At 64.0% G+C, this 24,756-nt stretch overlaps 1 protein-coding gene across 1 annotated transcript; it reads right to left on the bottom strand.

The window, feature by feature from the left end:
* Positions 1-465: 465 nt before the first annotated feature.
* LOC311429381 (cohesin subunit SA-3-like) lies at positions 466-24,324 on the bottom strand (the record flags this gene model as incomplete). The annotated part of the gene is made up of 27 exons (XM_084540465.1): positions 24,257-24,324; positions 24,060-24,156; positions 23,887-23,985; positions 23,026-23,122; positions 22,870-22,946; positions 21,129-21,333; positions 20,895-21,046; positions 20,749-20,822; positions 19,939-20,062; positions 19,039-19,137; positions 18,857-18,936; positions 17,758-17,865; positions 16,879-16,981; positions 15,728-15,839; positions 14,241-14,344; positions 13,209-13,298; positions 13,022-13,111; positions 9,858-10,046; positions 8,077-8,147; positions 7,226-7,313; positions 7,044-7,124; positions 6,038-6,130; positions 5,786-5,954; positions 4,136-4,269; positions 3,946-4,047; positions 1,783-1,928; positions 466-606 (listed from the first exon to the last, which is right to left on the bottom strand). Coding segments are annotated over exons 1-27 (2,984 nt in total), but the record flags the coding sequence as incomplete, so codon positions are not given.
* Positions 24,325-24,756: the final 432 nt, after the last annotated feature.

Below are 24,756 nucleotides of genomic sequence, written 5' to 3'. Positions count from 1 at the left end.
CCCAAATACCCCCCCCGGACCCCAAATCCTCCCCCAACTTCATCCCGAGGACCCCAAACCCCCCCAGGATCCCCAAATCACCCCCCCCAGACCCCAAATCCCCCCTCAAAGACCCCAAAACCCCCCAGACCTCCCAAATCCCCCCCAAATCCTCCCCAGACCCCAAATCCCCCCAAAATCCCCCCTCAAAGACCCCAAATCCCCCCCCCAGGACCCCAAATCCCCCCAAATCCCCCCCCAGGACCCCAAATCCTCCCCAGGAACCTCAAATCCTCCCCCCAGGAATCCCAAATTCCCCACAGGAACCCCAAATCCCCCCCCCCAGACCCCAAATCCCCCCCCAGGAACCCCAAATCCCCCCAAAATCCCCCCTCAAAGACCCCAAATCCCCCCCCAGGTACCCCAAATCCCCCCCCAGGACCCCCAAATCCCCCCCAGACCCCAAATCTCCCCCCCCCCACTCACAGCAGGTCCCGGTCGGGGGGCAGCAGGCGGGGGGAGAACTCGCTGAGCACCTCCAGGAAGGGCAGGTTCAGGGGGGCCCCCCCCGGACCCCTCCCCAGACCCTCCCCCGGACCCCCCTGTAGGGCAAAGGCGATGCCGTCCCTGGGGGGGGGGCACAGAGCAAGGGGGGGTCAGGCCCGGGACCCCCAAATCCCCCCCAGGTCCCCCCAAACCCCCCCAGAGGCCCCCAAATCCCTCCAGACCCCCCCCAAAATTCCTCAGCACCCCCCCCCAAATCCATCAACCCCTAAGACCCCCCCAATACCCATGAGCCCCCCCCCCAAATTCCTCAACCCCCCCCAAACCCCCCCCCAACCCCCAGACCCCCCCCCAAAAAAACAAGCCCCCCCCCAAATACCCCTGAGCCCCCCCCAAATGGTCCCGAACCCCCCAAAACGCCCCCAACCCCCCTCCCACCACCCCCTAAACCCCTCCCAAGACCCCCAGAGCCCCCCCCAAAAACCCCCAGAGCCCCCCCCAAATACCACTGACCCCCCCCAAATTGCCCCAACACCCCATAGCCCCCCCAAAAGCCCCCCCATCACCCCAAAACCCCTCCAAACACCCCAAAACCCCCTCCCCACAACCCCAGACCCCCCCAAAAAAAAAACAAGCCCCCCCCCAAATGCCCCTTGGCCCCCCCAAGCCCCCCCAAAACCCCTCAGCCCCCTCCTATCCCCCCAAAACCCCTTCTTATCCCCCAAAACCCCCTCCCCACACCCCCAGACCCCCCCAAAATACTCAAGCCCCCCCCCCAAATACCCTGAGCTCCCCCAAATGCTCCTGCCCCCCCCAACCCCCCCCAAACCCCTCCCATCACCCCAAATCCCCCTCCAAACACCCCAAAACCCCCTCCTATCCCCCAAAACCCCCCTCCCCACACCCCCAGACCCCCCAAAAAAACCCTAAGCCCCCCCCCAAATACCCCTGAGCACCCCCAAATGCTCCTGCCCCCCCAAACCCCCCAAACCCCTCCCATCACCCCAAATCCCCCTCCTATCCCCCAAAACCCCTTCTTATCCCCCAAAACCCCCTCCCACACCCCCAGACCCCACCAAAAAAAACTAAGCCCCCCCCCAAATACCCCTGAGCCCCCCCCAAATGCTCCTGGCCCCCCCAACCCCCTCCCATCACCCCAAAACCCCCTCCAAACACCCCAAAACCCCCTCCCATCACCCCATAACCCCCTCCTATCCCCCAAAACCCCCTCCCACACCCCCAGGACCCCCCCCCCAAATATCTGTGCCCCCCCCAAATATCTGTGCCCCCCCCCGTTACTGGTGCAGGCTCAGCAGCAGCTGGCGGTGGGGTTGGGGGCGGGGGCCGAAGAAGAGGGCGAGGCGGCGCCCCAAATCCCGCAGCCCCCCCAAAAGCGGGGGCCCCCCGCACCCCGGGCCGTGCTCCATCAGCAGCTCCGTCATCACCTGGGGGGGGGGGGGGCACGGGCAGAAAGACCCCAAAATCCACCCCCCCCGAGCCCCCCCGGTAATCCTAAATCCATCAGGAGCCCCCCAGGGACCCCAAACCCCCCGGAGCCCCCCCAGTAATCCCAAATCCATCTGGAGCCCCCCAGGGACCCCAAAATCCCCCCCCAAGGAGCCCCCCCGATAATCCTAAATTCACCTGGAGCCCCCCAGGGACCCCAAAAGCCCCCCCAAGGAGCCCCCCGATAATCCTAAATTCACCTGGAGCCCCCAGGGACCCCAAAGCCCCCCAAAGCCCCCCGATAATCCCAAATCCATCAGGAGCCCCCCAGGGACCCCAAAAGCCCCCCCAGAGCCCCCCCAATGATCCCAAATCCCCCTGAACCCCCCCAAGCACCCCAGGGACCCCAAAAGCCCCCCCGGAGCCCCCCCTATATCCCAAATCCATCAGAAGCCTCCCAGGGACCCCAAAAGGCCCCCTAGCCCCCCCCCAATAACCCCAAATCCCCCTGAAGCCCCCCAGGGACCCCAAAAGGTCCCCCCAGAGCCCCCCCAATGACCCCAAATCCATCTGAAGCCCCCCCCCAAGCACCCCAGGGACCCCAAAAGCCCCCCCGGAGCCCCCCCGATAATCCCAGATCCATCTAGAGCCCCCCAGGACCTCCTGGAGCCCCCCAGGGACCCCACAAGCCCCCCCTGGAGCCCCCCAATGACCCCAAATCCCCTGAAGCCCCCCCCCAGGCACCCCATGGACTCCAAAAGCCCCTCTGGAGCCCCCCCCCCCAATCCCTGAAGCCCCTCCAGGATCTCCTGGAGCCCCCCAAGGAACCCCAAAGCCCCCTCTGGAGGCCCCCAGGCCCCCCAAATCCCCCTGAAGCCCCCCAAGAACCTCCTGAAATCCCCTGAAGAACCCCAAATCCCCCTCTGGAGCACCCAAGGAACCCCAAATCCCGCTCTGGAGCCCCCCAGGCTCCCCAAATCCCCCTGAAGCCCCCCCAGGACCTCCTGGAGCCCCCTGAGGAACCCCAAATCCCCCTCTGGAGCCCCCCAGGCCCCCCAAATCCCCCTGAAGCCCCCCCAGGACCTCCTGGAGCCCCCTGAGGAACCCCAAATCCCCCTCTGGAGCCCCCCAGGCCCCCCAAATCCCCCTGAAGCCCCCCCAGGACCTCCTGGAACCCCCCGAGGAACCCCAAATCCCCCTCTGGAGCCCCCCAGGCCCCCCAAATCCCCCTGAAGCCCCCCCAGGACCTCCTGGAGCCCCCTGAGGAACCCCAAATCCCCCTCTGGAGCCCCCAAGCCCCCCAAATCCCCCTGAAGCCCCCCAAGAACCTCCTGAAATCCCATGAAGAACCCCAAATCCCCCTCTGGAGCCCCCCAGGTCCTCCAAATCCCCTTCTGGAGCCCCCCAGGACCTCCTGGAGCCTCCCAAGGAACCCCAAATCCCCCTCTGGAGCCCCCCAGGCCCCCCAAAATCCCCCTGAAGCCCCCCCAGGACCTCCTGGAACCCCCTGAAGAACCCCAAATCCCCCTCTGGAGCCCCCCAGGCCACCCAAATCCCCCTCTGGAGCCCCCCAGGACCCCCAAATTCCCCTCTGGAGCCCCCCCAGGACCTCCTGGAGCCCTCTGAGGAACCCCAAATCCCCCTCTGGAACCCCCCAGGACCTCCTGGAGCCCCCCAAGAAACCCCAAATCCCCCTCTGGAGCCCCCCAGGCCCCCCAAATCCCCCTCTGGAGCCCCCCAGGCCCCCCAAATCCCCCTGAAGCCCCCCAAGAACCTCCTGGAACCCCCTGAAGAACCCCAAAGCCCCCTCTGGAGCCCCCCAGGCCCCCCAAATCCCCCTTAAGCCCCCCCCAGGACCTCCAAATCCCCTTCTGGAGGCCTCCAGGACCTCTTGGAGCCCCCTGAGGAACCCCAAAGCCCCCTCTGGAGCACCCAAGGAACCCCAAATCCCGCTCTGGAGCCCCCCAGGCCCCCCAAAATCCCCCTGAAACCCCCCCAGGACCCCCCCCCCCGGACCTGCTTCAGGCTGAGCAGCAGGACGCGCGCCCACTCCTGGCCGTCCATGCGGCGGATGCACGCCAGCGTCTCCTTGATGATGTCCCCGTACTCAGCGTGAAACTGGGGGAAAATGGGAGGGCACGGGGGGTCCCCAAGGAGCCGAGGGGACAGCAGGGGGTGGGGACGGCGTCCCCAGCCCCGTCCCCACCTTGTCGTAGTGCTTGAAGACGTCGGAGGCGGCGCTGGGCTCCAGGACGTTGTAGATGATGAGCTTGCAGAAGCCGGCCAGCAGCACGCGGCGGTGGTGCAGCTTCTCCATGCGTGCCTCGGCGGCCTCAGGCTCTGCGGGGACAAGGGGACAGCTTGGGGACACCAAAGGGACACTGAAAGGACGCCAGGAGCAGCTGGGGGAGGTCCTCCGTGGGGTTTGGGGGCACTAAGGGGATGCTGAGGGGATTTAGGGCACCAAAGGGATGCCAGAAAGTCCTTCAGGGGGCTTGGGGACATCTTGGGGACATTAAGGGGACACAGGGGACACCAAAGGGACACGGAAAGGATGCCAGGAGCAGCTGGGGGAGGTCCTTGATGGGGTCTGGGGGCACTAAGGGGATGTTGAGGGGATTTGGGGCTCCAAAGGGATGCCAAGAGCAGCTAGAAGTCTTCCAGAGGGTTTGGGGACATCAAAGGGACATCAAAGGGACACAGGGAACATCTTGGGGACACTGAGGGGACACTAAAGGGACACCAGGAGCAGCTGGGGGAGGTCCTCAATGGGGTTTGGTGACGTTAAGGGGATGTTGAGAGGATTTGGGGCATCAAAGGGATGCCAGAACCAGATGGGAGAAGTCCTCCAGGGGACTTGTGGACACCTTGGGGACATCAAAGGGACACAGGAGACATCTTGGGGACAGTTTGGGGACACGGAAAGGACGCCAGGAGCAGCTGGGGGAGGTCCTCCGTGGGGTTTGGGGGCACTAAGGGGATGCTGAGGGGATTTGGGGCACCAAAGGGATGCCAGAAGCAGCTCGGAGAAGTCCTCCAGGGGGCTTGGGGACATCTTGGGGACATTGAGGGGACATTAAGGGGACACAGGGGACACTAAAGGGACACCAGAAGCAGCTGGGGGAGGTCCTCCAGGGGGTTTGGGAGGGCAAGGGAACATTGAGGGGACACTTTGAGAACATTGGGGCCACTTTTGGGCCATGGGGGCCACCTGGGGGCCACCGGGGCTACCTGGGGACCACCTTGGGGACACAAGGTGACACCTTGGGGACACAAGGGGACATCTCAGAGCCACCAGGGCCACCTCAAAGCCATCCTGAGGCCACCAGGGTCTGCCTGGAGATGTCTTGGGGCCACCTTAGGGCCATCAGGGCTACCGGGACTGCTTTGGGGCCACCTCACGAGCACGGGGGCCACTTGAGGCCCCCCAGGGCCACCTTGGGGACATGTGGGGACACCTTGGGGACACGAGGGGACAGCTCAGGGCCACCAGGGCCACCTCAGAGACACCCCAAGGGCACCTTGGAGACATCTCAAGGCCACCAGGGACTGCTTGGAGATGTCCTGGGGCCACTTTGGGGCCACCGGGACCACATGGGGCCATGGGGGCCACCTGGGGACCACCTTGGGGACACAAAAGGACACCCTGGGGACATGAGGGGACACCTTGGGGACACGAGGGGCCATCTCAGAGCCACCAGAGCCACCTCAAAGCCATCCTGAGGCCACCACGGTCTGCTCAGAGATGCCTTGGGGCCACCCTGGGGACATCGGGACCACTTTGGGACCACGGGGGCCACCCGAGGCCCCCCGGGGCCACCTTGGGGACGGGTTGGGGACACCTTGGGGACCTCACCGTCACCGTCCCCGTCCCCGGGGCTGAAGACGTGGTCGAGGAGCACGGCGGCCAGCTGGGAGCGCAGCCCCGCGTCGGGCACCAGCCGCAGCGGGGCCAGCGCCGCCCCGGCCCCGCGCGTCCCCGAGGGCCCCAGCACCAGCAGGAGGTCGCTCAGCACCACGAAAGCCTTGGGGACAACGGGGACAACGGGGACAAGGTCGGCACGGGGCCACCGAGGTGCCACCTGGCCCCCTGGCCCCTCGGTGTCACCTGCTCCCGGACGCCGGCGTCGCCGTCGGAGAGGCAGCTCTGGCACAGGGCGCAGAAGGAGGTGGTTTTGTCCTTCAGGCTCAGCAGCTGCTCCTGGGGACACCCGGGTGGCATTTGGGGACAGCCAGGTGGCATTTGGGGACAGCCCGGTGGCACCTGGGGATGTCCCCAAGCCGGGGCCACGTCCTCGTGAAGAGGGGGTTGTCCCCCCGTTGTCCCCTCCCCGCTGTCCCCATTGTTTGTCCCCAACTCCAGGGTGGTGGCGCTGCTGGGGTCCCTGTCCCCATGTCCCTGTCCCTGTCCCCATGTCCCTGTCCCCATGTCCCTGTCCCTGTCCCCATGTCCCTGTCCCCATGTCCCCATGTCATGTCCCTCTGTCCTTTTCCTGTCCCCATGTCCCCATGTCCCCATCCATGTCCCCATGTCCCTGTCCCCATGTCCTTGTCCCTGTCCCCATGTCCTGTCCCTCTGTCCTATTCCTGTCCCCATGTCCCCATGTCCCTGTTCCTATGTCCTTGTCCCTGTCCCCATGTCCCCATCCGTGTCCCCATGTCCTGTCCCTGTCCCCATGTCCTGTCCCTCTGTCCTATTCCTGTCCCCATGTCCCTGCCCCCATGCCCTATTCCTGTCCCCATGTCCTGTCCCTGTCCCTGTGTCCTATTTCTGTCCCCATGTCCCCATCCATGTCCCCATGTCCCTGTTCCTGTCCCCATGTCCCCATCCCTGTCCCCCCGTCCTGTCCCCGTGTCCTATTCCTGTCCCCATGTCCCTGTCCCCATGCCCTATTCCTGTCCCCATGTCCCGTCCCTGTCCCCTGCCCCATGTCCCCATGTCCCCATCCCCATCCCAGTGTCCCCATATCCCCATCCCCACATCCCTGCCCCTTTCCCAACGTCCCCAAATCCCCAGCTCCCTGTCCCCACAGTGTCCCCGTGTCCCCATCCCCTGAACCAGTGTCCCCAGTTGTCCCCAGTGCCCCCAGTGTCCCCAATGTCCCCAATCTCACCTGGGGGACGTCGGTGTCGGGCAGCCGCGACAGCTCCCAGAGGATGTGGAAGTGGGCGCAGGTGATGGCGGGGACAAGGAGCTGTGGGGACACCGGGTGGCCTCGTGTCCCCTCCCTGGAGTTGTCCCCAATGTCCCCAGTGTCCCCCAGTGTCCCCAGTGTCCCCCAGTGTCCCCAGGTACCTGCGGGGGCACCTCGCCCGTGTTGGCCGCGCGCTGCAGGAGGAGGGCGCAGGGCTCAAAGAGCTGCCAGGGAGTCAGGTCGTGGGCGCTGCGGGGACAGGGACAGGGGACATGGGGACAGGGGGATATGGGGACAGGGGACACGGGGACATGGGGACAGGGAGGTGGGGACACCGGGAAGGGGACAGGGATGTGGGGACAGGGGACACGGGGACATGGGGACAGGGGACACGGGGACATGGGGACATAGGGACAGGGAGGTGGGGACACCAGGAAGGGGACAGGGATGTGGGGACAGGGACCTGGGGACACTGGGAAGGGGACAAGGACATGAAAATGGGGACAGGGACATTGGGAAGGGGACAGGGACACTGGGAAGGGGACGGGGACATTGGGAATGGGACGGGGACACTGGAAGGGGATGGGGACAGGGACATGGGGACAGGGGACACAGGGACAGGGAGGGGGGGACATGGGGACAGGGGACACAGGGACATGGGGACATAGGGACAGGGATGTGGGGACAGGGACCTGGGGACACTGGGAAGGGGACGGGGACACTGGGAAGGGGATGGGGACACTGGGAAGGGGACGGGGACATGGGGACAGGGACTTGGGGACATTGGGAAGGGGACAAGGACATGGAAATGGGGACAGGGATACTGGGAAGGGGACAGGGACATGGGGACAGGGACATCAGGGATGGACTAGGGACACGGGAATAGGGGGAAAGGGGACAGGGACATGGGGCCAGCGCCCCAGGGGACACAATGGGGACACGTTGGGGACAGGAGGGAACACATTGGAGATGGGGGGACACTTTGGGGACACTTTGGGGACACGGGGCACACTTGAAGAGGACGGCGAGGCGCTTTAGGGTGGCGGCGGCGCTGTACAGCTCCTCCTCGTCCAGGGACGGCAACTGCAGGGGGGGGGACAGGGGGTTGGGGACAGCTGGGGACACCCCGGGGGGATGGGGACACCCCAACAACCCCCCCCCAAGCTCTAAGCCCCCCCAACCCACCCCAAATCCATCCCAAATCCCCTATAACCCTCCCGAATCCCCCCAAAAACCCCTATAATCCTTCCAAATCCCCCCCCCAAATCCCCTATAACCCCCCTAAATCCCTCCAAAATGCTCTATAATCCCCCCTAAACTCCCCCCAAATCCCCTATAACCCCCCTGAATCCCCCCCAAATCCCCTATAACCACTCCGAATCCCCCCAAATCCCTCCAAACCCACCCCAAATCCCCCCCAAATCCCCTATAACCCCCCCAAATCCCCCTGAAACCCCCTATAATCCCCCTATAATCTCCCCAAATCCCCCCCAAAACCCCCTATAATCCCCCCAAATCCCCTGAATCCCCCCCAAATCCCTCCAAACCCACCCCAAATCCCCCTCAAATCCCCTCTAATCCCCCCCCCGAATCCCTCCAAACCCACCCCAAATCCCCCCCAAATCCCCCCCCAAATCCCCTCTAACCCCCCGTACCCGCAGCAGGCGGTGGCAGCGCTCCCCCAGCAGGTCCCCCATGCCCCCATCCCCACCCCATTACGCCAAAACCACCCCAAATCCCCCCCCAAAACCCCCTATAATCCCCCCTAACTCCCCCCAAATCCCCTATAACCCCCCCAAATCTTCCCCAAACCCCTTATAATCCCCCTGAATCCCCCTCAAATCCCCTATAACCTCCCTAAATCCCGCCAAATCCCCTATAACCCCTCTGAATCCCCCCAAAACCCCCTATAATCCCCCCAAATCCCCTCTAACCCCCCCCAAATCCCTCCAGACCCACCCCTAATCCCCCCCAAATCCCCTATAACCCCTCTGAATCCCCCCCAAATCCCCTATAACCCCCCTAAATCCCCCACAATTCCCCTATAACCCCCCTGAATCCCCCTCAAATCCCCTCTAACCCCCCCAAATCCCCTCTAACCACCCCAAATCCCCCCCCAAATCCCCTATAACCCCCCTAATTCCTTCCCAAATCCCCTATAATCCCCCTGAATCCCCCCCAAAACCCCCTATAATCCCCCCAAATCCCCCCAAATCCCTCCAGACCCACCCCAAATCCCCCCCAAACTCCCCCTAAACCCCCGCAAATCCCCTCTAACCCCCCCAACCCCCCCCCAAATCCCCTCTACCCCCCCGTACCCGCAGCAGGCGGTGGCAGCGCTCCCCCAGCAGGTCCCCCATGCCCCCATCCCCACCCCAAATCCCCCGAATCTCCCCCAAATCCCTCCAAACCCACCCCAAATCCCCCCCAAATCCCCTCTACCCCCCCCAAATCCCCTGAATCCCTCCCAAATCCCATATAACCCCCCCAAATCCTTCCAAACCCCCCCCAAATCCCCCCCAAATCCCCTATAACCCCCCCAAATCCCCTGAATTCCCCCCCAAATCCCCTCTAACCCCCCCAAATCCCCTCTAACCCCCCCAAATCCCCTCTAACCCCCCCCAAATCCCCTCTAACCCCCCCCCAAATCCCCTCTAACCCACCCCAAATCCCCTCTAACCCCCCTGAATCCCCCCCAAAACCCCCTATAATCCCCCCAAATCCCCTATAACCGCCCCAAATCCCTCCAAACCCACCCCAAATCCCCCCCAAATCCCCTCTACCCCCCCGTACCCGCAGCAGGCGGTGGCAGCGCTCCCCCAGCAGGTCCCCGAGGCGGCTCCGTGCCAGCTCCCCGCGACCCCGCAGGGGCAGCCGGGGGTCGCAGAGGGCCCCCAGGGCGCGGGCGGCTGCCCCCAGGACCCCCGGCCCCGTGTGCTTCTGCACCAGCTCCTGCAGCTGCGCCAGCGCCTGCTCCAGGGGCTGCGGGATATGGGGTGGGGGTCACGGCCACCCCAAAAGGGCCAGGGGACACCGGGACCCTATGGGGAATGGGGACGCTAAAGGGCAAGGGGACGTGGCGACCCTATAAGGATTGGGGACACGGGGACCCCAAAGGGTGAGGGGACATGGGGACCCTATAAGGAAAGGGTGACCCTAAAAGGATTGGGGACATGGCGACCCTGTAAGGATTGGGGACATGGGGACCCTATAAAGATTAGGGACATGGTGACCCCAAAGGGTGAGGGGACACGGTGACCCTATAAGGATTGCGGACATGGGGACCCTATGGGGAATGGGTGACCCTAAAAGGATTGCGGACATGGGGACCCTATAAGGACTGGGGACACAGGGACCCTATGGGGGGATGGGTGACCCTAAAAGGATGGGGGACATGGCGACCCTATAAGGATTGGGGACATGGGGACCCTATAAAGATTAGGGACATGGTGACCCCAAATGGCAAGGGGACACGGCGACCCTATAAGGACTGGGGACATGGGGACCCTATGGGGAATGGGTGACCCTAAAAGGATTGCGGACATGGGGACCCTATAAGGACTGGGGACACAGGGACCCTATGGGGGGATGGGTGACCCTAAAAGGATTGGGGACATGGCGACCCTATAAGGATTGGGGACACAGTGACCCTATGGGGGATGGGTGACCCTAAAAGGATTGGGGACATGGGGACCCTATAAGGATTGGGGACACGGTGACCCTATGGGGGATGGGTGACCCTAAAAGGATTGGGGACATGGCGAACCTATAAGGATTGGGGACACGGGGACCCCAAAGGGTGAGGGGACATGGGGACCCTATGGGGAATGGGTGACCCTAAAAGGATTGGGGACACAGTGACCCTATAAGGATTGGGGACATGGGGACCCTATAAGGATTGGGGACACGGGGACCCCAAAGGGTGAGGGGACATGGGGACCCTATGGGGAATGGGTGACCCTAAAAGGATTGGGGACATGGCGACCCTATAAGGACTGGGGACATGGGGACACTATGGGGAATGGGGATCCCAAAGGGCAAGGGGACACAGTGACCCTATAAGGATTGGGGACACAGGGACCCCAAAGGGTGAGGGGACATGGGAACCCTATGGGGAATGGGTGACCCTAAAAGGACTGGGGACATGGCGACCCTATGGGGGATGGGTGACCCTATAAGGACTGGGGACACGGGGACCCTATGGGAGATGGGTGACCCTATAAGGACTGGGGACATGGGGACCCTATGGGGAATGGGGACCCCAAAGGGCAAGGGGACATGGTGACTCTATAAGGATTGGGGACACGGGGACCCTATGGGGAATGGGTGACCCCGTAAGGACTGGGGACATGGTGATCCCAAAGGGTGAGGGGACACAGGGACCCTATAAGGATTGGGGACACAGTGAGGAAATGGGGTTTGGGGACACGGTGACCACAAAGGGCCAGGGAACACAGGGACCCTATAGGGAATGGGAATCCCAAAGGGCAAGGGGATACGGTGACCCTATAAGGATTGGGGACACGGGGACCCTGTAAGGACTAGGGACATGGGGACCCCAAAGTGTGAGGGGACATGGGGACCCTATGGGGAATGGGGATCCCAAAGGGCAAGGGGACAAGGTGACCCTATAAGGACTGGGGACACAGGGACCCCAAACAGTGAGGGGACATGGGGACCCCTAGAGCCAGGGGACACAGTGACCCTATAAGGATTGGGGACATGGTAATCCCAAAGGGTGAGGGGACACGGGGACCCTATGGGGAATGGGGACCCCAAAGGGCAAGGGGACACAGTGACCCTGTAAGGATTGGGGACATGGTGACCCCAAAGGGGGAGGGGACATGGGGACCAGGTGACCCTATGGAGACCAGGTGACCCTATAGGATTGGGGTCAGGTGACCCTATAAGGACCAGATGACCCTATAGGGACCGGCTGACCCTACAGGATTGGGGCCAGGTTACCCTATAAGGACCGGCTGACCCTATAGGGTTGGGGTCAGGTGACCCTAAAGGACCGGGTGACCCTATAGGGTTGGGGTCAGGTGACCCTATAAGGACCAGATGACCCTATAGGGACCGGCTGACCCTATAAGGACCGGGTGACCCTATAGGGTTGGGGTCAGGTGACCCTATAAGGACCAGGGGACCCTAAAGGACCAGGTAACCCTATAGGGTTGGGACTGGGTGACCCTACAGGATTGGGGCCAGGTTACCCTATAAGGACCAGGTGACCCTAAAGGACTGGATGACCCTATAGGATTGAGGTCAGGTGACCCTATAAGGACTGGGTGACCCTATAGGATTGGGGTCAGTTGACCCTATAAGGACCAGGTGACCCTAAAGGACCGGCTGACCCTATAGGATTGGGGTCAGGTGACCCTATGGAGACCAGGTGACCCTATAGGATTGGGGTCAGGTGACCCTGTAGGGACCAGATGACCCTATAGGGACCGGCTGACCCTATAGGATTGGGGCCAGGTGACCCTATAAGGACCGGGTGACCCTATAGGATTTGGGTCAGGTGACCCTATAAGGACTGGGTGACCCTATAGGACCGGCTGACCCTATAGGACTGGGACCAGGTGACCCTATAAGAACCAGGTGACCCTAAAGGACTGGCTGATCCTATAGGATTGGGACCAGGTGACCCTATAAGGACTGGGTGACCCTAAAGGACCTGCTGACCCTATATGACTGGGACCAGGTGACCCTATAAGAACCAGGTGACCCTAAAGGACCAGCTGACCCTATAGTGTTGGGACCAGATGACTCTACAGGATTAGGGCCAGGTTACCCTATAAGGACTGGGTGACCCTAAAGGACTGGCTGACCCTATAGGATTGGGACCAGGTGACCCTATAAGAACCAGGTGACCCTAAAGAACCGGCTGACCCTATAGGATCGGGACCAGGTGACCCTATAGGGCCGGCTGACCCTATAGGGCCCGCGCTCACCCTCTCCAGCCGCGCGGTGCAGTAGACGCTGAGCTCGAAGCAGCTCAGCACCTCCAGCAGCGGCGTCACCTTCTCCTCGTCCGCCGAAAACTTGGTTTTTTTTTTGGGGGGGGGGTCACAGGGGGTGAGGGGGGGGTCACCCGGGTGTCCCCCCCAACCCCAAAAATGTCCCCAAAGGTCCCCTCACCTTGGCCAGCAGCCGGGGCAGGATGGGGGCCAGGCAGAGGCTGAGCCGCGAGCGCTGCTCCGCCGCCGCCCGCCTCTCCTTGGGGGGCACCTGGGGGGGGGGCACAGGTGACAATGATGACAATGACCCCCCCCCCCGGGGACAATGACACCCCCCCGGGGACCATGACACTCCCCCGGGGGTCACTGATACCCCATCAGGTGGCACTGACCCCCCCCTTGGTGACAATGACCCCCCTAAGTGACAATAACCCCCCCCAGGGGACAGTAAGACCCCCCCAGGTGACAATGACCCCCCCCTTGGGGACACTGAGACCCTCCCTTGGGGACACTAACCCCCCCAAGTGACAATAACCCACCCCCCAGGGTGACAATGAGCCCCCCCTGGTGGCACTGACCCCCCCCAGGTGACAATAACGCCCCCCCAGGTGACATTAAGTTTCTCCCCTGGTGACAATGACCCCCCCGCGATGACATTAAGACCCCCCCTTGGGGACAATGACCCACCAAAGGGGACACTGAGACCACCCCTTGGTGACAAAAACCCCCCTAAGGTGACAATAACCCCCCCAGGTGACATTGACCCCCCCCCAGGGGACAGTAAGACCCCCCCAAGTGACAATGAGTCCCCCCCCCCCAGTGACAATAACCCCCCCTTGGTGACACTGAAACCCCCCAAGTGACAATGACCCCCCCCAGGTGACAATAACCCCCCTTGGTGACACCGAGACCCCCCCCCAGGTGACAGTGACCCCCCCCTTGGGGACAATGACCCCCCCAGGTGACAATGAGCCCCCCCCCAGTGACAATAACTCCCCCCTTGGGGACAATGCCCCCCCCCCCGGTGACAATAACCCCCCCAGGGACACTGAGACCCCCCCCAGGTGACAGTGACCCCCCCTTAGTGACACTAAGTCCCCCCCCAAGTGACAATAACCCCCCCCTTGGTGACAATAACCCCCCTTGGGGACACTGAGACCCCCCCCAGGTGACAGTGACCCCCCCCCAGGTGACACCGCCCCCCCCCCCGTACCTTGCGGGGGGGTCCCCGTCCCACTGGGGGCCCCCCCCCCGCCGCCCGCTTGGCGCTGGCCGCCAGGATCTCCACCAGGGCCTTCTCCTGCTGGTCGCTGAGCGCTGGGGGGGGAACTGGGATGGACTGGGAGGGACTGGGAGGGGGCTGGAGGGGACTGGGATGGACTGGGAGGGGGGCTGGGGGGGACTGGGGGGGCTGGGAGGGGGCTGGGGGGGACTGGGATGGACTGGGAGGGACTGGGAGGGGGCTGGGGGGGACTGGGGGGGCTGGGAGGGGGCTGGGGGGGACTTGGATGGACTGGGAGGGACTGGGATGGACTGGGAGGGGTGCTGGGGGGGACTGGGGGGGACTGGGGGGGGCTGTGATGGACTGGGAGGGGGTTGGGGGGAGAATGGGATGGACTGGGAGGGGACTGGGCGGGACTGGGATGGACTGGGAGGGGGGCTGGGGGGGGACTGGGATGGACTGGGATGGGGGCTGGGGGGACTGGGGGGGACTGGGATGGACTGGGAGGGGGCTGGGGGGAACTGGGGGGGCTGGGAGGGGACTGGGATGGGGGCTGGAGGGACTGGGAGGAGGTTGGGGGGTACTGGGATGGACTGGGAGGGACTGGGAGGGGACTGGGAGGGGGCTGGGGGGGACAGGAGGGGGCTGGGAGGGACTGGGATGGACTGGGAGGAGATTGGGGGGCACTGGGATGGACTGGGAGGGAGTTGGGGGAAGACTGGGAGGGACTGGGAGGGGTTTGGGGGGGCTGGGAGGGGACTGGGATGGACTGGGAGGGACTGGGAGGGGGTTGGGGAGGTTCCCAGTGCCCCCCAGCTCCCCCCAGTATCATCCCAGTGTCCCCTGGTGCCATCCCAGTGCCTCCCAGTGCCCCCTGGTGCCCTCCCAGTTATCCCCAGTTCCTCCCAGTCCCATCCTAGTACTCCCCAGTAGCCCCCAGTACTTCCCAGTTCCCTCCCCGTGCTTCCCAGTTCACTCCCAGTCTCTCCCAGTCCCCTTCCAGTGCCCCCTGGCACCCTCCCAGCCCCATTCCAGTCCCTCCCAGTTATCCCCAGTGCCGCCCAGTCCCATCCCAGTACTCCCCAGTGCCCCCCAATGCCTCCCAGTTCCCTCCCAGTTCTTCCCAGTGCCCTCCCAGTGCCCTGTGGCACCATCTCAGTGCCTCCCAGTCCCATCCCAGTCCCTCCCAGTGCCTCCTAGTGCCCTCCCAGTCCCCTCCCAGTCCCCCCCAGCGCCTCCTGGTGCCCTCCCAGTGCCCTCCCAGTTATCCCCAGTTCCTCCCAGTCCCATCCCAGTACTCCCCAGTGCCCCCCAATGCCTCCCAGTTCCCTCCCAGTGCCCCCTGGTGCCATCTCAGTGCCTCCCAGTCCCTCCCAGTGCCCCCTAGCACCCTCCCAGTGCCTCCCAGTCCCTCCCAGTGCCCCCTAGCGCCCTCCCAGTCCCCTCCCAGTGGCTCCCAGTAGCTCCCAGTTGCCCACCCTCCCCGGGGGCCTCCTCCAGCAGCAGCCCCCCGGCCGTGTCCCAGTCCCGCAGCTGGGGCCCGGCGCAGTCCCAGAGGCTGTCCACCAGGTACGGGGCGTGCTGGTGGAGCTGGGGACAGGGACAGCGCTGTCACCGGGGGTCCCCGGGGTCACCTGAGGTCACCTGGGGTCCCTTGGGTGTCACCTGGGGTCACCTGGGGTCCCTTGGGTGTCCCTGGGGTCCCTTGGGTGTCCCCTGGGGTCACCCGGGATCACCTGGGTGTCACCTGGGGTCGCTTGGGTGTCCCTGGGGTCACCTGGGTGTCCCTTGGGTGTCCCCTGGGTGTCCCCCAGGTGTCCCCTGGTGTCCCCTGGGGTCCCTTGGGTGTCACCAGGGGTCACCTGGGGTCACTCAGGGTCACCTGGGGTCCCTTTGGTGCTCCCCAAGTGTCCCCCGGTGTCCTTGGTTGTCCCCTAGGTATCGCCTGGGTGTCCCCGTCCCCCGGGTGTCACTTGGTGTCCCCTGGTGTCCCTTGGGTGTCACATTGAGTCCCTGGGTGTCCCTGGGTGTCCCCAGCTGTGTCCTTGGGCGCCCCTGGATGTCCCCTAGTGTCACCTGGGGTCCCCTGGGGCCCGCTGGGTGTCCCTGGATGTCCCCTGGGTGCCACCTGGTGTCCCCTGGGTGTCCCTGGATGTCCCCAGACGTCCCCTGGGTGCCCCTGGATGTCCCCTGGGTGTCACTGGAAGTCCCTTGGGTGCCCCCTGGTATCCCTGGGTGTCCCTTGGGTGTCCCTGGATGTCCCCAGACGTCTCCTGGGTTTCCCCTAGGTGTCCCCCGGTGTCCCTTGGGTGCCACTTGGTGTTCCCTGGGTGTCCCCAGACATCCCCTGGGTGTCTCTGGATGTCCCCTGGGTGTCACTGTAAGTCCTTTGGGTGTCCCCTGGTATCCCCAGGTGTCCCCAGGGTGTCCCCAGCTGTCCCCGGGTGTCCCTTGGGTGCCACTTGGTGTCCCCTGGGTGTCCCCAGGTGTCCCCTGGGTGTCACTGTAAGTCCCTTGGGTGTCCCCTGGTATCCCCAGGTGTCCCGTGGGTGTCCCCAGGTGTCCCCTGGTGTCCCCTGGGTGCCCCCAGAGTGTCCCCAGGGTGTCCCCAGCTGTCCCCAGCTGTCACCTCGCTCCCGATGAAGAAGGCCAGCAGCAGGCGGAAGAAGGTGCGGTTGTCCCCGTTGCCGGGGGACGGCTCGGTGTCACCCTCGTTCCGTGGGGACAGCAGGCTGGGGACGAGGACAGGGGGTGACATTGGGGAGGGGACAGCGGGGGGGGGGGCATCAGGGGGTGCAGGGTCCCAAAATGGGTTTTGGGAGGAGAGGGGGTGGGGACAGGGGGACGGAAAGGGACACGGGATGGGGACAGGGGGGTCCCAGGGGGATTGGGGACAGGGTTGGGGACAGTGAGGGACACGGGATGGGGACAGGGGGGTCCCATGGGTGTGGTGACAGCATTGGGGACACAAAGGGACATGGGATGGGGACAGGGGGGTCCTGTGGGGATTGGGGACAGGGTTGGGGACAGCAAGGGACACAGGATGGGGACAGGGGAGTCCCATGGGGACAGGGACAGGGACATAAAGGGACATGGGATGGGGACAGGGGGGTCCTGTGGGGACGGGGACAGGGTTGGGGACACAAAGGGACATGGGGTGGGGACACTCAGGGGTTGGGGACACAAAGGGACACAGGGAATGGGGACAGGGGTGTCCTAGAGGGATTGGGGACAGGGTTGGGGACAGTGAGGGACATGGGATGGGGACAGGAGGGTCCCAGGGGGATTGGGGACAGGGTTGGGGACACAAAGGGACCGGCGGGGACACGGCAGGACCGGGTGCCACCATCCCCACGGGGACACCCCCAGGTGCCACCAAGCCTCGCAGCCGATTGGGGACAACACCCGGGGGGGTGAAAGACCCCAGGGGGTGACACCGGGAGGGGACAAGGGACAGGGGACAGGGGAGGTGACACGGGGAGGGGACAAGGGGGTGGCCCGGCCTCACCTGCGGTAGAGGAAGAGGCCGGCGGCGGCGGCCAGGGGGCGGCGGGCGCCGAAAACGGCCGGGTAGACGCGGTGACAATCGGCCTCCGTCAGCGCCTCGGCCACCGTGCTGGGGTGACAACGGGGACACCGCTGTCCCCCGGCCGTGTCACCTGTCCCCGAGCCCTGTCCCAACCCCTCCAGTCCCGTGGTGCCCCGCTGTTGTCCCCCAGCTGGTGCCCATTTGGTGTCCCCATTTGTGTTCTCTGACCCTATTCGGTGTCCCCGGTGTCCCCATCCCCCTTGTCCCCAATGTCCCCAATGTCCCCAGTGTCCCTCCCTGGCCCCATCTCCCCCATTTCGTGTCCCCTCGTCCCCTTTGTTCCCTCCAAGCCCATCCCATGTCCCCCTGTCCCCAGTGTCCCCCCAGTGTCCCTCCTGTCCCCAATGTCCCCAGTGTCCCCATGTCCCCAATGCCATCCCTATCCCCAATGTCCCAATGTCCCCCTTGTCCCCAACGTCCCCCCCATGTCCCTATTGTCCCCCATGTCCCCCCTGTCCCCAATGTACCCCTTATCTCCCCATCCCCAATGTCCCCCTCTCCCCAATGTCCCCCCATGTCCCCAGTGTCCCCCTTGTCCCCAACATCCCAAATGTCCCCATGTCCCCAACGTCCCCAATGTCTCCCCATGTCCCCAATGTCCCCCCCATGTCCCCAACGTCCCCAATGTCCCCCCCATGTCCCCAGCGTCCCCAATGTCCCCCCCATGTCCCCAATGTCCCCATGTCCCCAACGTCCCCCTGCCCCCAATCCCCAATGCCCCCCATGTCCCCCCCATGTCCCCAATGTCCCCCCCCTCATGTCCCCAATGTCGCCAATGTCCCCCCATGTCCCCAACGTCCCCCTTGTCCCCCCCATATCCCCCATGTCCCCAATACCCCCCTCATGTCCCCAACGTCCCATGTCCCCAATGTCCCCCCCACGTCCCAGACGTCCCCAATGTCCCCCCCATATCCCCAATGTCCCCAATGCCCCCCTTGTCCCCAATGTCCCCCATGTCCCCAGTGCCCCCCTCACGTCCCCAGTGTCCCCCCCGTGTCCCCAATGTCCCCAAACTCACTCCAGCATCACCGTCAGCAGCTTCACCACCTCCACGGCCACCTCGGGCTCCTTGTCCAGCACCATGGCCACCAAGCGGGCCTGGGGGGGGAGGGGGGGACATTGGGGGGGTCCATTGTCACCCCCTGGGGACCTCGGCAGGCAGGTGACAGCGTTGGGGACACGGGGAGGGGACAGGCTCACCTTGAAGCGCCCGGTGAAGAGCTCCATGTGCGCGGCCGTGTCCTGGCGGGCGTACAGCCCCCGCAGCGCCCGCACGCAGCGCAGACGCACCTCCCCCTGCTGCGGGTCCCCAAGTGTCCCCAAGGGTCCCCAAGTGTCCCCAGGGGTCCCCTCCCGGCCACAAAGGTCCCCAAGGGTCTCCTCTCCTAACCCCAAGGGTCCCCTCCCGGCCCTAAAGGTCCCCAAGTATCTCCTCTCCCGGCCCCAAGTGTCCCCAAGTGTCCCCTCCCAGCCTCAGGTGTCCCCAAGGGTCCCCTCCTGGCCCCAAAGGTCCCCAAGTGTCCCTCCCAGGGAACCCCATGTCCCCGAGGTGTCCCCTAAGGCATCCCTATGCCCCCACAGTGTCCCCATGTCCCCAAGGCATCCTGATGTCCCCAAAGTGTCCCCAAGGCATCTCTACGCCCCCAGGGTGTCCCCATGTCCCTGCGGTGTCCCCACAGTGTCCCCATGTCCCCAAGGTGTCCCTGTGTCCCCAAGGTGTCCCCGCAGTGTCCCCATGCCCCCCAGCTGTCCCTGTGTCCCCAAGGTGTACCCACAGTGTCCCCATGTCCCTGAGGCACCCCCACAGTGTCCCCATATCCCCAAGGTGTCCCCACAGTGTCCCCATATCCCCAAGGCATCCCCATATCCCCAAGTTGTCCCCACAGTGTCCCCATGTCCCCAAGGTGTCCCCACAGTGTCCCCATGTCCCCGAGGTGTCCCCACAGTGTCCCCATGTCCCCGAGGTGTCACTGCGTCCCCAAGATATCCCCCCGCTCTCACAGCTGTCCCTGTGTCCCCAAGGCATCCCCATGTCCCCACAGTGTCCCCACGCCCCCCAACTGTCCCCGTGTCCCCGAGGTGTCCCCAGGATGTCCCCACCTTGTCGTGCAGGGTCCAGCCGAGGTACTTGAGGTGGCTGTCGGTGAGGAAGGAGGCCGGGAAGCTGCACATCCACGTCCCCAACTCCTCCATGCACAGCGCGCGCACGTCGGGCACCACGTCCCTGGGGGGGGGACAGCGCCTTGGGGACACCCCCACAGGGACACCGCCTTAGGGACACCACGGCCCCGACACACTCGGGGTCCTCAGGGCCACCCCAGGGACCCCCCTGTCCTGGTGACAACGTCCTGGTCCCGGTCCTCAACCCCTCCTGGTGACGTTCTCCAAGGAGAACCCAACTTGGTTCCGTCCCAGTTCTAAACTGGTCCCAGTTACAAACCCTTATTGGTGATGTTCTTTAAGGAGAACCCAACTTGGTTCCGTCCCAGTTCCAAACTGGTCCCAGTCCCCAACTCCTACTGGTGATGTTCTCCAAGGAGAACCCAACTTGGTTCCGTCCCAGTTCCAAACTGGTCCCAGTCCCCAACCCATACTGGTGATGTTCTCCAAGGAGAATCCAACTTAGTTCCGTCCCCCGCACCACTCCAGTGCCACCCCAGTGCCCCCCAGCGCCACCCCAGTGCCACCCAGTGCCCTCCAGCATCACCCCAGTGCCCCCAGCGCCAACCCAGTACCATCCAGTGCCACCCCACTGCCACCCAGTGCCTCCCAGCACCACCCCAGAGCCACCCAGCACCACCCCAGTGCCCCCCAGTGCCACCCCACTGCCACCCAGTGCCCCCCAGTGCCCCCCAGCACCACCCCAGTGCCTCCCAGCACCACCCCAGTGCCCCCCAGTACCCCCCCCACCTGTATCGGTGCACGAAGACCCCCTTGAAGATGGCGTTCATCACGGCCTCGATCTCCTCCTGCTGCTCCTGGAGCTGGATGGCACCCACGGGCGTCACCGGGGCGCCCTTGCCCGTGTCCCCACCGTGTCCCCAAACGTCACCCACCTCCCGCAGCGTCTCCAGCAGCGCCTCCAGCTTGCCGGGGGCTCTCCGGGGGGGGCTTTTACCCCTTTCGGCCTCGTAGAGCCTTTGGGTGCTGTCGCGGCGCCGGCTCAGCCCCAGCGCCACCTCCACCAGCGCCGTCATCAGCTTCATGGCTGGGGACAGCGGGACGGTGGCGGAGGGGGGCGTCGGGGACGCCCGGCGGGTGACAATTTTGGGGTGGGGGGTGTCACCTACCTGCTAAGGTGGCCGTGTGGCGGAAGGCGCGCACTTGGGAGTCGGCGAGGCCGGTGAGAAGCGCGGCGAGGCCACCGAGGAGGAAGCCATCGTAGAGGATGGCGTGGCGGCTCCGCAGGGCCACCGCTGTCACCGCCGCCCCAAAAGAGGCCCGAAAACGGCGCCACGGCCCCGTGGAGAGGGACAGGGGGTAGTCGGAGGAGTCCTGGGGGGGGACACGGGGGCAGAACGGGGACACGAAGGGATGAGGCGGCGGGGATGGATGGGGGGGGGAATGGGGGCGGAAAGGGAGAAAATGGGGACACAAGGGGGCAAAGTGGGGACACAAGGGGACAAAATGGGGACACAAGGGGACAACACAGTAAAGAGACAAAATAGGGAGGACATAAAGTGACAAAATAGGGACACAAAGGGACAACATGGGGACACAAGGGGCAAAACAGGGACACAAGGGGACAAAATGGTGGGACACAAAGGGCAAAACAGAGGGATTGAAAGGGACAAAATGGGGATGCAAAGGGACAAAACAAGGACACGAGGGGACAAAATGGGGAGATTGGGATGGACAAAATGAGGAGACACAAAGGGACAAAATGGGGATTGGAAGGGACAGAACAGGGACACAAAGGGACAACGTGGCAGGGATGTGAAGGGACAAAATGAGGGGGGCATAAAGGGACAAAATAGGGATGCAAAGGGACAAAATGGAGGGGACGTAAAGGGACAAAATGGGGACACAAAGGGACAAAATGGGGGGACGCAAAGGGACAAAGCTGTGGGGACGATAAAATGGGGACGCAAGGGGACAAAATGGCGGCCTCACGCAGGTGACAAGATGGCTGCCTCACAGAGATGACAAACTGGAGGCAACGCAGAAAAATAACGTGTTGGGGACACAGGGACAAAGTGTTGGGTGACACAGGTGACAAAGTGGCAGGGATGCAGAGGGACAAAATGGCGGGGACACGAGGTGACAAAATGGCAGCGTCACAGCGGTGACAAGATGGCTGCCTCACAGAAATAACAAAACGGTAGCAATGCGAAAAATATAAAGCATCTAGGACACAAGGAACAAAATGCTGCGGTCACACAGGTGACAAAATGAAGGGGACGTAAAGGGACAAAGTGGCGGGGACGCAAGGGGACAAGATGGTGGCGTCACAGCAGTGACAAGATGGCCGCCTCACAGAGGTGACAAAACGGTAGCAATGCACAAAAATGAAGTATCAGGGACACAAGGGACAAAATGCTGGGGTCACACAGGTGACAAAATGAAGGGGATGTAAAGGGACAAAGTGGCGGGGATGCAAGGGGACAAGATGGCGGCGTCACAGCAGTGACGAGATGGCCGCCTCACAGAGATGACAAAACGGTAGCAATGCACAAAAATGAAGTATTAGGGACATAAGGAACAAAATGCTGGGGTCACAAAGGGGACAAAATGGAGGGGATGCAAAGGGACGAAGTGGCGGGGACGCAAGGGGACAAGATGGCGGCGTCACAGCGGTGACAAGACGGCCGCCTCAGAGAGGTGACAAACTGGTGGCAATGCATAAACTGTTGGGGACACAAGGGACAAAATGCTGGGGTCACAAAGGTGACAAAATGGAGGGGACGCAAAGGGATGAAGTGGCGGGGACGCAAGGGGACAAGATGGCGGTGTCACAGCGGTGACAAGATGGCCGCCTCACAGAGGTGACAAGATGGCGGCATCCCCACACCACCACCACGTCCCCAGTACCTCGTTGAAGCTCTCGGTCAGCCGCTGGATGATCTCGGCATTCTGCAGCTCCCGCAGCATGGCCAGCGTCACTGTGCCTGCCAGGAGGGGACACGGCGGGTGACGGGGACGTCCCCCGGGGGGGTGACAGGGGGACGGGGCGCGGGGTGGCCGCACCTCGGCAGCCACAGGAGCGGACGATGAAGTTGATGAGCTCCAGGAAGGCCAGCTCCCGGTCCCGCTTGTAGCCCTCCAGCCACTCGTCCACCACCACCTGCGGGCACAGTGACACATGGTGACACGTGGTGGCACGTGGTGACATGTGGTGGGACGTGGTGGCACATGGTGACATGTGGTGGGACGTGGTGGCATGTGGTGGGACACGGCATGTGGTGGCACGTGGTGACGTGTGGTGGCACATGGAGGCATGTTGTGGCTTGTGGTGGCATTTGGTGGTACATGGTGGCATGTGGTGGGACGTGGTGACATGTGGTGGGACATAGTGGCACATGGTGGCATGTGGTGGCACGTGGTGGGACACAGCATGTGGTGGCACGTGGTGGAACATGGAGGCATGTGGTGGCTCGTGGTGGCATGCGGTGGCACGTGGTGGGACACGGCATGTGGTGGCATGTGGTGGGACACGGTGGCACATGTTGGGCCGTGGTGGCACCTGGTGGCATGTGGTAGGACACGGTGATATGTGGTGGCACATGGTGGCATGTGGTGGCACAGAGTGGCATGTGGTTGCGTATGGTGGCAGGTAGTAACACCTGGTGGCACATGGTGGCATGTGGTGACATGTGGTGACATGTGATGGCATGTGGTGGCACGTGGTGACATGTGGTGGCCCCACATCAGGGCAAATGCCCCCCACCATGTCCCCTTCTCAGGGTCCCCGTGTCCCTTCTCGTCCCCGTGTCCCTTCGGGAGCTGGCTTTGGTCCCGCGTCCCCATGTCCCCATGTGTCCCCTTTCCCCCCCCGTGTCCCTCCCTGTCCCCATGTCCCCCCCGTGTCCCCCCCTGTCCCCGTGTCACCTCGATGGCCGCCCTGCCATCCATGACGGCCTGGAAGAGGACGTTCTGCTCCGGGGTGCTCCCGTCCTCATCGGGCTCCCTCCGGGGACGTTTGGGGACCTGCGGAGGTGACACGGGGGTGACAAGGGAGGGCACGGCTTTGGGGACGGGGGGGGGACAAAGGGGACACGTACGGGGCGGGGGCCAGGCGCCCCCCGAGCCCCCCGCTTCTGCCGCAGGGTGGCCTCGAAGTCGCTGCCGGAGTCGTCGTCATTGTCACTGCTGGTAACCCTGTGGGGACATTGGGGACAGCGGGGGGGGGGCTGTTGTCACCTCCCCCCCCCCCCCAAATCCTCTTCACCCCCCCAAAAAAAATAAATTAATAACTCACGTGCTGGGGGGGGAGCTGGGGGGGGTCTCCTGGGGACGAGCTGGGCGCCACAGGGACATGGTGACAGCGGGGCTGGGGGGGGGGACACGGGTTGGGGGGGGGGGGCACAGGGAGGGGGCCGCCCCCCCAGGTCCCACAGAATGTGGGGGGGGCAAACACCCCCCAGGAGTTGGGGGGGGGTTCTGAGACCCCCCAAAAAAAACCCTGGGGTTACGTGGGGGGGGTCCCAAGGCCCCCCAGGGTCACTTGGGGGGGTCCCAAGACCCCAAAGACCTCCTAGGGTTACACGGGGGGGGCCCAAAGCCCCCCCAAAGTCACATGGGGGGGCCCAAAGCCCCTCAAGGTCACTTGGGGGGGTCCCAACACCCCAACCCCCCCCAAAGACATGTGGGGGGGGTCCCAAAGCCCTACAGACCCCCCCAGAGTCACATGGGGGGGGTCCTAAAGCCCCCCCGGGCCATTTAGGGGGGGTCCCAAGGCCCCTCAAGGCCCCCCTGGGG

Source organism: Aythya ferina (genome assembly GCF_964211825.1).
Source record: "Aythya ferina genome assembly, contig: HAP1_SCAFFOLD_880, whole genome shotgun sequence".
In the NCBI taxonomy this organism is placed as follows: domain Eukaryota; kingdom Metazoa; phylum Chordata; class Aves; order Anseriformes; family Anatidae; genus Aythya; species Aythya ferina.
This window is presented reverse-complemented; position numbering and strand designations above follow the sequence as displayed.